The following is a 13113-nucleotide window of genomic DNA, read 5'->3' as shown; positions in this document are numbered from 1 at the left end:
TCAATCTCCGGACTAACAATTCTACGTCTTTGCTGGATATGGCAACTATAGACCCTCAACTTGAGGGCCTTAAGTATCTGTTGGAATGGATGAAGTTCACTGTACTTAGTCTAAAATTAGTGTATTCCCTCGTTCAAATCATGATCGACAACCAAATAATGCGCAAAAAAAATGCAAACTCTGTAGAATATACGTAAATATAAGGACTCACGCTTTTCTTTTTGAAGGGTTGTCAGGGAAATGACAAACATGAACCAACTCCGAAAAAATGCGACGGACAACTATTTTTAGCAGCGGTCTGTATGTACGTTCTATGATTAGATCAGCTTTTAGCGGATTTAAACCAATTGAGAAATATTATTCTTCTATGGCTTAAGGGAAATCTCCTAATATTCAACGGCTAAAACCACGCTACTGTTGAACTTTCAAAAATAATAGTTGTGCATCAAAAGGTGCGAATTTTAGCCGTCTAGCATTCGGCGAATTACCCTAAATCAATCGAAAAATATTTCTCACTGCACCCATCATCGATTCCCAATCTCCATAATGTGAAACGCATAACTTAAATTTATAAATTTTTGTATACAACACAATCAGATCAAATGGATTCACAAGCCGCCATCGGCCCACCAAAATCGAAGGGTAAATCAGAAAGCAAGAAAACATCACGTAGTAGAAACTAGGGCAACACGTTGCCATTTTTAAGCGCTGACGAATCACTCCTAACTTCTAATAATTCCATCGATTTTATACTTCTTTGGAAACGCCAACTATTTTTGAGCATTGTGGATGTTTATGTGGCTGGCACCTGTAAACGAACAAACGCTTTCCTTGTTCACTGATTTTGAATGACATCTAACCAAAGCAAAACATAAACTGCAATACGCAGTACTGTCCATAACAGACGTGAATGAACCCAACTTCTTAGGATGACGAAGGATTTATTTATTCTTTTCGCACTCCTGAATAAGTACATTCTCAGAGACACATGTACACATATACACACTCAATCCGAAAACAAAAACTCACTGTACACTGTAGTTTCAAATTACAACAGAAAAAAGGCTTTCAATGTCGTAACACGTCGATGTAAAATGCTACTGCAAAACATAATGGCAAAAATTTATAAACTTACCCATTTGCTTAACCAGTTGTGTCACATGAATCTGAAATTATAATTTGGTAAATTTTTCAAAAAGTTTCGATTTTTTAAATCAAAATGTTACCGAAAAAATAAAAATGTATGCAAAGGATTGAATGAATTCAGATCAATTTAAATTTGTATTTATTTTAATAGCATAGAACAAAAAACAGACTATTTGTATTACATCGTAGTTCAGCTAATGAATTCCAATACGGAAAAGAACTCTCCAACAAAGATAATATTCGGAATTGTGTGACGCAACCAGTCAAAACCATCCTCACCGCAAAGCGACCATTTCTGCACTGTTAATATTAGAATTTTCATTGATCTTTCTTTCCTGAAACAAAAACAAAAAATTCTGGAGGAACAACGGCGGCAAGATCACGAAACTCAGCAAAAGAACAAATATCCCTTCCAATCGTACGCGTCATCGTCATCGCTTCACTCATCGGGTCACTCGTCATCGCCATCGCCATACGCCCATCAGCAGCAGGCGCAATCTCTCCAGCAACAATCGCCGAGGCAGCAGACGCTTAGTCCGCCTCCAATACCGCCACTTCCCGGCGATTACTACTGTCCAACGCAGCAGGAGGATTCTCAGCACTTTTAATGCAGAGAGATTAAAGCCCACGCTTCTCATTATCTCCTCCTCTCTCGACGGAGCACACCTATTTACTCTTTCTTCTGTCATCCACACTAATCTATTGCTTGCGTTTATTTCTATCCGTCCGAAACTACGCATCACTACAATCTAACAGATCGACCAACTAGTCGTTGATTAAAAATAGTTAATTAATCTGCGCCTCGTATTACTGCATACCTCCTTCAATATCTACACACATAGATCCTCCAATTGTTAAAACACGCCTCCTACTATATAACAAGCGAAAAGAACCAATCGAAGGATGAGATTACACTTTGAGACACCTGTCAGATTGACCCAAAACTGAAACGGAACGCTTTCAGCATAACCAATAGCGCTTACAAATATGCTTACTTGTGTGGAGAGATGGACCAACCAGAAACAAACCGATCAAGCAACGAAAGTAAATCGAAACGCTGAGACAAGAATGAATACATATCATTTTTTATATTGTTATCAATTGTTGATTTAATATTTAAGAAAATACATATTACTATATTACTACTACTACTACTACGGACTGATTTACAACGCTAGGTTAATATTTTCCCTGTATTGTACATATTTGTGTTATTTTTAAAAGATGTTTTGCTTTTTTATTTTGTTGTTATATTATTTGATGTTGTTTGTTAATTAGTTTTATCTAACTTATGTAATAATAAGAAATCGTTGTATACCATACAGTCAAGATTCTCATAGTACAGTTATTTAATATCGTATTGCTGGGATATTATGGGAGAACACATAGCATAAGAATTCTCTTGAAAACATGTAATTAAATAGAATGAGACACCCAAAAATCGCTCTGACTCCAATTTTCATCCGCCTACTTTAAAATTTTCTTTTGTCGAAAACTAGTTGTAGAAAACAGGAAAAGTTCAAGTATGTTCATATTTGTTCAATAACTGTATAAAAATAGGTACTTGAAGTTTAATTGCTTTAAAAACTAGTTTTCAAGAAATGAAGATTTTAAAGTTGGTGGGCGAAAACTGGGGTCAGGGCGATTTCTGAGAGAGTATTTTACGCTATCCGCATTTTTGCAATTGTTAGATTAAGTCAAAAACAATAACGTTTCAGATCTAAGAGTCCAAACAATTACGCATTATCAAAAAAAAGGTCTAAATATGATGTCTACCATAGAGGTGTACCCCGATTTTTGAGCGCCACCGCCGCCATCATTTTCTACCGGCGCACCGCTGCAAACTTTGGGCCGCGCCGATTAAATTTTGTTTGTCTATCTTTTAAAAATCTTATTGTATCACTGATTATAGACACCTTGATGTAATGTGCCATCAGAGAATGTTGATCACCATATAATTTTGCATTTCTTGTTTTATTTCTAGTGCAAGCCATAGTTTAATGAACGTAAACTTTGAAGGAAAAAACAGGCTAAATTTATAAGAAATACATATTTATACCACTGTGCCTGGGGAAATTCATTTTCCAGAAATTCTGGAAAACTCATCTACGGAGGTCTCTTCTTACGCGGATATATTTTATAAATTTCTCATTCCACATTCCTACCCGCCGCTGCCAGCATCCCAGCGCCAACTTATATGTGAAAATAGCCAGCATGAGAACCACCTGAAGTGAGTATGGCGTAAGACATCTAACGCGGGTTTTCTCAACAGTAGGAACTTTTCATGAAAAACTATTTGGTATCAGTTATGTATGAAGGTGTCCGCTCTTACGCCTACCAAATATTTTTTCGATTAAGGTGCTCATTTCGATGCCTTTTCGCCATACTGATTTCCGAAAGTTAACTCCTAGTGTACCGCTGTAAACACGCTCAAAGTAGGCGATTCATTTTAATAACACCATTTCATTTTTTTCGTGGGAAGCTCTTCTCATGAGAATTTTAGGAAATTACGGCTCCCTCTAGGTATTCATTTTCCTCGAATTCTGTTTAGGAGTTTGTTCGTCTCCTACCAAGGAGCCTCTTCAGAAATTTTGTAGTATTCTTCCTTTAAAAAATAGTGAACCTCAGTCTACCTAAGTAATTTTTCTCTGAGGATCCTGGGCAATTGTCTAACCCAGCCCAGATATTCTGGACAAATCTTCTGTCGATAGGCTCTGGGGATTTTTCCATTTTGAATTATGAGAAAATTTCCCTCCACAAATGTCTGGCAAATGTCTGCTCAATGCTTCTAAAGGATTACTTTTACTGAACTTCTGGAGAGTACCATTGCCAAGAATATCAATAAAACTCTTATTCAATGGTACTGGGGAGTTTCTTCTCCCAGATTTTTTTTTTAGAAATTCACTTACCAGAAGTTCTTAATCGAGGAATTTTGGAGGTTTCTTCATCCAGACATTTCCTAGAAGTTCTAGGGCTGGTAGCGATCATTGCTGCTCAAAATAGCGACTTTAGTGACCAACACTGGCGAAAAAAGGGATTAAAAATTCATCTGCAGAAAAAGTGACCAAATAGTGACTATTATACTGCCCATGATCGCATATTTGTAACACTCGCATTTTTGTTCATTGTGTAGAAAGCCTGTGAATCGTTCAGGTAGCACAATTTACTGTGTCTAATCCTACAACAGTAGAAGAGGCTTTACTATCCTGCTTATCTGTGGTAAGCTGAACACGATTGAGTTTTTGGGGAGGATTGACAAACGATTCACAAAATCAACTAAAATGCAAATGTTACAAATATGCGATCATGGGCAGTATAGCACAGTGACAAAAATGGACTTTTATTTGAAATTAATAAGGCTGAAACAAATAATTTTTAAAAAATATGTCTCCCCTTAATAAATTTTGGTCGAGAATTTCAATTTGAAGGGGCAATAAATTTAAAAAAAAAATATGAATTACCATTACATTATTCAACAAATCCGATGAGAAGGAAATTGACAAGTGAAATCTTAGATACGAAAATTATATTATATTATTATATTAAGTGGAATGTATTTTTCTGTCATACACGCTTAAAATATTTTACAGTGTACGGTATTTTTTTACCGAACTTTCAACAGCTGAACGTTCGGTAATCTGTTCGGTAAACGAAACATTTATACCAGTGGCGTAGCCAAAAAATTGGTCTGGGGGGGGGGGTTTCTGAACATTTTTTCAATTCGAAAAAAATTTCTTCTAAAAATTTTGTCTCTGGGGAGGGGGGGTTTATGTCCAAAACCAGCCCCGTGGCTACGCCACTGATTTATACAGTTCGTTCGGTAATTTTTAATTTTGTGATGATCTGTCAAAATGTATTGTACAGTTCGGTAATTCGAGAAAGGAACTACCAAAAGCTTCGGTACTTTTTCATTTTGAAAAAATGGAGAAATATAAATGTTTTATGCTTTCAGTAATAGTTATACAATGAAATACAACTTCGGTATAATAACATGGCTTTTCTATATTTATTTTGTTTACAATCTATTCTTTATTTTATAATAGTAAACCGCCATGAAAATCTGATCTGGTACATCTTCCGTACATGGAACATACCTTTCCCAGCACAAACAAATATCAGGAAAGAAAAATCTAAAAAGAGTTTTGCTACATTGAAAAACCCAGATTAATCCAACTAGCGGTGATGGTGCCTTTCTCGCGCAAAAAGGTAATAAATGTAGCCTTTACGCTTACACCTCGATGATGTACAAGAAAGGCAAAACAGTTACACCGTCTAATGTTATGATAGAAAATTTACACTAGTATACGACAGATGGCGCTGCCAAAAGTTTCTCGAATTTCCTATGTTCGAATTTTGACTATCGGACAATTTCATAGTACTATGAAACTGAACGAAGAGCACATTTACGCCTAAATGCGTGCAACACGAGCATCTTTATAGTACGATGAAACGCTTAATGGGAGCAAGCCACGGATTAAGTTTAAAAATATTCATAGATGCAAGGCATTTTTCATAACACATTATTGTTCTATGTAACTATGTCTCATCACTATTTTAACCTTCTGTCTGTGCTCAAAAAAACTTACGTTGTCTGTGCTCTGGGGTCAAATTGACCCCAAATTGAAATTGCTATAACTTTTTTATTGTTTGGTCGATTTTGGATTTTTGGGGCTGTTTCGAAAGATAATTTAATCATCTTTCAAGTCGTAATAAAAGATTGACTATAGGTGGACGGATACATCGCGGGGAGGGGTTTTAGTGAACAAGGGTACAAAACAGTGATTTTTCATGCTTATTTTACTTATATCTGAAAATCCTACCCATTTTGAACTGCACCTTTTTTAACAAGGTTATGCAGGAAGGCATGTGCTTCGGCATGAGGAGTTGATAAGTTTAGAACTCGGCCGCCAGGTGGTGGTATATTTGAATTCATTATTTTAGACTACTCAAGATATTCCGATATATAGAATTCTCCTCAGAGTAAATATTCTTATCGCACAAATTTAAAAATTGGAAGAAGTGCTCATTATATTGAGCACCGCTTTGTAGTGCTAAACATCCTGAACAATGTTGCCGAATACAACTTGGGTGTAGGTATGAGGGATCTCAAGCTAAAGCAATATTTCATATATGCAAGAATATTGCACTAGCGCCGCCTATTTGTAAATTTCCTAATTATTTATTCCGTCACATTACAGTCCATTCCCACAAGATGAACTTTGTTGAAGATGTCATCTTTACAAATTTCAAATTTGTGCGATAAGAATATTTACAATGAGGAAAATTCCATATATCGGAAATACTTGAGTAGTCTAAATTAATGAGTTCAAATATACCGCCACCTGGCGACCAAGCTCTAAACTCAATGCCTCATGCCAAAGAACACGCCTTCTTACATAACCTTTTTGATAAAGGTGCAGTTCAAAATGGGTAGGATTTTCAGATATAAGTAAAATAAGCATGAAAAATCACTGTTTTAGTACCCTTTTTACGAAAACCCTCCTCGCAATGTACCTGCCCACCTATAGTCAATTTTTGGTAACGACCTGAAAGATGATTAAATTATCTTTCGAAACAGCCCCAAAATCCAAAATTGGCCAAACATTGAAAAAGTTATAGCATTTCAATTTGGGGTCAATTTGACCCCAGAGCACAGACAACGTAAGTTTTTGAAAAAGTACACTGTAGCGCATATTTTCAAGATTTTTCAAGCGAATTTGCATCTAGGAGACAGATCTCGGCGAGTTTTACCTAACTACCAAAAATTAGGAGAATCGGTTGAAAACTAAAAGAATGGCAGCTACTCAAAGTGGCCTGGGGTCATATTGACCCCAGAGCACAGACAAAAGGTTAATATTATCTATTTTTTGCAATTCGCAATTATTATGAAATTCAATAGTGATCAACACCGTTTTAGTCTCTGTCGGATGCAACTTGTTGCAAGAAAATCGGTTAAGAGTTTATATGTATAAATTTGACTAATGTTTTAATGGCATTTTGTGCACACACACACATACACACACACGCACACACGGACAGACAGACATTTGTTCAGCTCATCGAGCTGAGTCGAATAGTATATAACACTATGGGTCTCCGGGACTTCTATCAAAAGTTCGAATTTGGAGCGAAATGATAGCCTTTCGGTACAACTTAGTTGTACGAGAAAGGCAAAGCGATATATTTTTGTAAACAATGTGAAATATTTTTATAATGACGAAAAATAAAAAAAATTGACCGTTTCGTAAAAGAAGTATGACTTTTACTGTTTGACAGCTCCACTATACTGTAATGCAGAATTTGTATTGCAGTTTGTTCGGTATTTATTTTACCGTATACGGCAACAACTATGTTTTACCGTACCGAACTCTGTCAAATAATTTTTTAATTGCAGTTTGATCGGTAAAGTTTTACCAAAATACGGTAGAATAATTTATTTTAACCGAACTTACGATAAGTTTTAATGTTTACCGAAGTTTTTCGTCAAAAACTTTACCGAACAGCGAAATCTATTTTAAGTGTGTAAGACGAGTTTGTACAATTCCAATTAATTCCACTACTTTATTGTACCTTTGACAGATACGTATTTCGACCTCAACAGTAAGGTCGTCTTCAGTGTCTCGTAGTCGAGTCAAGTACGAGACATTGAAGACGAAATGTTGAGGTCGAAATATGTATTTGTCAAAGGTACAATAAAGTAGTGGAATTAAATGGAATTGTACAAACTCGTCTTATGACAAGTAAGTAAAATCTGATAAGTTCATTTTATTTGATTCTTTTTGATTTTTTTTTAAATTCTCGACCCCTTCACCACTGGAAAAGCACAACTTTGAGGCAAGTCATACAGCATAATGTGCAATAATGTTTATTATGAATACGAACTTATTCGGAAAATCTTCGCTTGTGTGTAAAAATAGCATTTTTTTATATAATTGATTTTTAGACATAGATTTAATTCTACTCACATAGTTTATAAATCTGAAACCCAAGAATTATTTCAAAACCTGAAGAATTTTCTCAGGATTTTAAAAAGCCTAAAGAAGAAGTTTAATCAACCAACCAACAAACGATTTTTCTCGATGGTATATCCAAAGTTTATGCAGCTTCAAATGTTTATTTATTTGGAAGGTTCATTTGCCGTGAAGCGTTACGGAGCCGGAATACAATTTTTCATGATTATTATACACTAATGTTAGTTACAAATGTTTAATGGTCATTAGAATACATTTTGGAAAATTCCGAAGTATTTATCGGAGCAGATGTCGAGAGACCATTCATTTTGCTCATCACGAAAACATTACGGATTATTTCTGTGGGGATCCCTTACACACTTGGTTTTATTTCTACACTTTATCAATTGAGATAAGTTAGCCATTGGCTTTGTGAATATATTTAGATCCTCGATCCCCTGTGCCCATCCTGCTTTCATTATTATATACCCAATCATACTGTGACACAAAACCTCTTCAATTAATCGCTGTTGAAAATCTAATGACAACTCCGAGATTCACAGCGAATCTGGAGTCACGAAGAAGTTCCGAACAGCAGGATAAAGTTTCATTTTTTTTCAACATTTTTTTCTCATTCCACGACGATGCTCACGAAACATAGTCAAAAGTTTCAAAATAGTTAAAAATAGTGACTTTTTTCGAGAAAAAGTGACTTAAGTGACTTTTCCGAGAAAAAAGAGACTTTTTAGTGACTGACCCGAAAAAAGTGACCAAGTCACTAAAAAGTGACTCGCTACCAGGCCTCAGGAATTCTGTAGAGTGCTACAGTTATCAACGGCAAGGTTTTTGTGTTTGTTCACCAGTTTTGCACTGGTTTGGTATAAGACTAACTCAGATGTTCATATGCAAAAGGGAAGTCTAAAACACCGTGCCTTAACTTATCAAGCCTTAACATCTAATCCCCTAATTTCCAAACTAAGGAAGGCATAATGCAGCATTTTTGCTGAGTATTTTCACTAGGAATTACCCAGGATTTCCTAATGGACAAATTTATTTATTTATTTTTTAATTACTGAAGAAATCCGTGAAGAATCTTCATGAGGAAATCCTGGAGAAATGCCTGGAGGAAATCGTAAATTTGATTTCTGAATAATTTCATGGATAAACGTAAGGGGAAATTTCTCATGGTAGTCCTAAGGAGATCATGGGAAAAAAATAATTAGATATCCCTGAAGAAGGGGTGATTCAAATATGACGTCCACTACTTTTTGAGATTTTTAAACCCCCCCTCCCCCTTCTAACACGCTTTTTGGTATACCAAGTGTACACACTGTCACAAAATCTTGACCCCCTCCCCCCTCAAACTGTGGACGTCATTTTTGAACGACCCCGAAGTTGCTGGAGAATTCTTAGAGCAATTATTGAAGTAATTCTTGAAAGAGTTCAACATAATTCCTGGAACAATTATCGAGAATGTCTAAATAAGTTATACAAGGTTTTCGAAGGAATGCTTTAAAAATTGTGGAGAAAATGACCATTTTTTGAAATTCTGAAGAAATTCCAGAAACATTTTTCAAAGTTTTCAGAGTAATCCTACTTTCCAAAAAATACTAGAGTTCTCTCTACTCTACGACAGGCTACTGACTGATACTTTTGCTAGCAGCTACAGCTCTCTTTATTTCAACAATAGTTACATATACAATATGTAACAATAATCTACCATAGAGCAACAATTTTCTAAGATCCGTAAAGCCAAATATTAATTTCTTTGATGTTTACTGCCGTAAGAGCACGAAAAATATAAACATTTAGAAACAAAAATGCTTCAGGAAATGTTTGAGGGATGATTTTGATCCACGCCACCGCCACCGAATTACAGTCCGAATAATTTTTGAATGTCAATTTTTACTCAGTGATCTTATCGAGAGCGTCGCGTTAAATTTCCGTTTTTCACAGAAAGTGTGCTAGGATTCGTACGAGAGTTCAGGATCACAAACCAGAAATATGGAATCTGAACAAAATGTTGAAATTAAAAAAACAATACTTGGTTAAAATGATTTCTAGTTGAATAATATTCTAAAAAATCTTAGTCTATGCTTCTACTTCTTCTTGCATTACAAACAGCGTACATAATAGTCCTGTCTAATGAGAGCTGTAAATAGATCGCAATCACATTCGCATTTTTAGCGTCCATTCAGCTACTTCAACCAACTTGAAACAAAATAATGTTTTTGAAAAAAGTGGCACCGAATCTTTTGAATTCTTCGATACTTTGTTGCCAAAACTCAACACCCAGGAGCATTTCCAGTGCGAAAACTGTTAACAGTACTCCATAATTGCTCTTCAAAGTGCATGCACTTATGTAGTTTCTCAAACAAACGAAAAAAACCCAGAATAATCCACCTTGCAGGTTGCCTTTCTTGTGTATTATAAAATTTAACAAGAAAAGCACATGAGAGAGGTCAAAATTGCACTTTAGGGAGATAGATTCAGTTATTTTCATCAATTCATATTTATTTGCGTTCATTTGATTGCATTGCAGCAGTTTTAAAAAATCGATTTTGATTTTTTTGTCCAAGGAAAAATGGGGAAAAAACAATGTTTTTTAATAACTCCGGAACGCTATGGCCGATTGGGCCAATTTTCAAGAGCGAAAAATTAGGAAGGATTCCGCGTCGAATGCAACCAGTTGCAAGCAAATCGGATAAGGCTAAGTACAAAAAGGGTGTCTCACCTTTTTTTGTACACACACACATACATACATACACACATACAAGCATCACCTCACTTCGTCGAGCTGAGTCGATTGGTATATAACACTATGGGTCTCCGAGCCTTCTATCAAAAGTTCGGTTTTGGAGTGATCCTATAACTTTACGTATATTAATATACGCGAAAGGCAAAAATGTATAGGGGAAGGTGGTCGGTTGCTAATTGATTGTCGGCACACTTTTTTGTCAAGTGAAAACCCACTCCAAAGTTTTTTTTTGTCATTTGCTTAGTGCTATAAACCGTAGTAAAACGATCGAAATAGTGAGCGCATTACGTATTAACAAAGCAAATTTACTCTATTTTGTGATTCCTAATTCAATAATTTTTCAATTTAATTATGATTTTAACTTTTCAAAAGGGTTACTTATTTCGATTGTCGGCACCCCGGTGATTATCAAGGGAAATCATCAGTTTATTGTCTAATTTCAGGCTATAAGCCAAGTTGTTAGCAAAACTTGTAAGGACGTGGCCAGGTGTGTTGAGAAAATCGAGTCTGCCTAATTGTAGATTTTAGCGAAATCTACAATGACGGTGGATATGTTTATCTCTGCAACTCCATCTACGATTTGTGCAAAGGTTGCTATGCTATAAGCCAAGTTGTTAGCAAAACTAACAATTTTTGAAATCTTTATGAAATGTGTATAATGTACTTAAATATAATAAATGTCATTGCTATAAATTAAAGACCAGATCATTTAGAAATTTCAAATGCGTGTATTTTTTTGACTTTTTGTTTGATCGAAAAACTTTCTAAGAACGGAACAGAAGTTATATTCTTTTATTTCATATGAATAACTAAAACGAATCATGCATCGTTATTTCGAAGAAATTCTCGCACTTTTCTGTTGATGTCGCTTGTCAGTCGGCGCACAACTTCTTCAGCCATGATTTTGGCTAGCTGAATCCACCAATTCTTCATTCGGCCAATGTCAGTTGTGACTGCCCCCTTCATCTTCAGTTTCTGAGTAATAATCACCCAAAACTATCTATTGTATGGAATTGAGGCCAATTTGATGGATTCAGATTTTTTGGGATGAACTGGACTCCACTATTGTAGTGGCAGCTTTCTAAAAAAAAGCTACAATGGCAGCTTTCTAAATCTAGCCAAAACGTAAAAGGGCCATCATGGGACTGAATAAAGTGTAAAATCCGACTTTTGCGAAGATGGATTTTGCAAGACTGTGCAGAATTATTTAAAGTTTTTTTTTGTATTTTTTTCCAAAATACGTATTTTTGGACGAGGATTCAGAATATATAAAAAATCTCATTTTGGTCAAAAATGTTACATACGCAGTTTCTCAAACAAGCGTTTCAAATGGCATGTGATGCTTGTTGAGAATGAGTTCAACGATTATTGGTTCGTTCTCGAATGTTAAATCTAGTAGGCATTTAGGTGGTAGGGTAACCAACTTGATTTGGACCCCTACACATTTTGGACCCTCCTGGCGACATTTTTCTGATTTCTGAACTCAAAACAATGCCGCTGCTAATTCCCCCATTGGCTTCAGGAAATTAACATTGTTCAGCATCTATTTCACTGGTTTCCCGTGCGAAAAAAAAATACTGCAACGATTAGCAACTGCGTCCTATTACAGCGGGTTAATTTTATTAAAACCAGAAATTTATCATAATTATCGTAATATTTTTGAAGCTAAGGCTAAAGAACATTCTAGTCGACTACGTAAGTACGATTAAGAATATACAATTCTTTGAAAATAGGGTGATAATAGGACCTTTTCACCTCTCTGTACTCCAGGAATCTTGGCTGTAGTATTATTTTTTTTACAGAAAATCATTTTACGTAAAGGTTCTTTTTTATTCGCATAAATTACTTCAATAAGGTAGAAACATCCGAACAATAGCTGAATTCCAAGCTGATAGTTATTTACTGTTAATAGCAAATTATTTTAAAATTAGTGTAAAAAAGAGGATTTAAATTATTTATTTTATAAAAACTGGTCTACGTTTTTAACAAGTGACTAACCACCGAACTTCCCTGAGTGTTTATTTTTTAATTGTGTTCTGCCGTGTAATTGTGTTACTTGAAAGATACAATTCAAAAACTTGACCTATTTCCACTAAAACAAAATGTTCTTATTCGTTTTTCTTTCTCTGTTTGTTTGTTAATTCTCTCATTCACTGATTGCGTATACCCACTTTGATTTGTTCCCACAAAACCATTATTTTGTTTTATCACCTTTGTCGAATCCTATACCAATATCATCATTCCACCATTTTCGCCATC

The 13113-nt window shown here is 35.3% G+C and overlaps 2 protein-coding genes and 1 long non-coding RNA gene across 13 annotated transcripts in view; 2 read left to right on the top strand and 1 right to left on the bottom strand.

The window, feature by feature from the left end:
- The window catches only part of LOC134211421 (peroxisomal targeting signal 2 receptor), a 358938-nt gene that overhangs the window by 301174 nt on the left and 44651 nt on the right, over positions 1-13113 (bottom strand). The window contains exon 2 of one of the 4 annotated variants that reach the window (XM_062688256.1): positions 1136-1166. The exons of the other annotated variants lie outside the window; for them this stretch is intronic. The gene's annotated coding sequence lies outside the window, so the exon portion shown is untranslated. The remainder of the gene's footprint in view (positions 1-1135; positions 1167-13113) is intronic. 4 annotated transcript variants of the gene reach the window in all.
- The window catches only part of LOC134211418 (PDZ and LIM domain protein 3), a 122346-nt gene that overhangs the window by 108851 nt on the left and 382 nt on the right, over positions 1-13113 (top strand). For 5 of the 8 annotated variants that reach the window (XM_062688246.1, XM_062688247.1, XM_062688251.1 and 2 more), the window contains one exon: positions 598-642. In XM_062688246.1, coding sequence (XP_062544230.1) covers positions 598-642 — 45 coding nt within the window. Of the gene's footprint in view, positions 1-597; positions 643-1459; positions 1897-13113 lie in introns of those variants that run through there. The other 3 variants (XM_062688252.1, XM_062688250.1, XM_062688248.1) reach the window with 2 other exon arrangements.
- LOC134211426 (uncharacterized) lies at positions 6825-13070 on the top strand. The gene is made up of 2 exons (XR_009979018.1): positions 6825-7681; positions 7834-13070. It is a non-coding gene; the product is annotated as an uncharacterized LOC134211426 (long non-coding RNA).

This window comes from Armigeres subalbatus, chromosome 2 (assembly GCF_024139115.2).
Source record: "Armigeres subalbatus isolate Guangzhou_Male chromosome 2, GZ_Asu_2, whole genome shotgun sequence".
NCBI classification, from domain to species: Eukaryota; Metazoa; Arthropoda; class Insecta; order Diptera; family Culicidae; genus Armigeres; species Armigeres subalbatus.
Note: the sequence above shows the minus strand (reverse complement) of the source record. Positions and strands in the feature narration are given on the sequence as shown.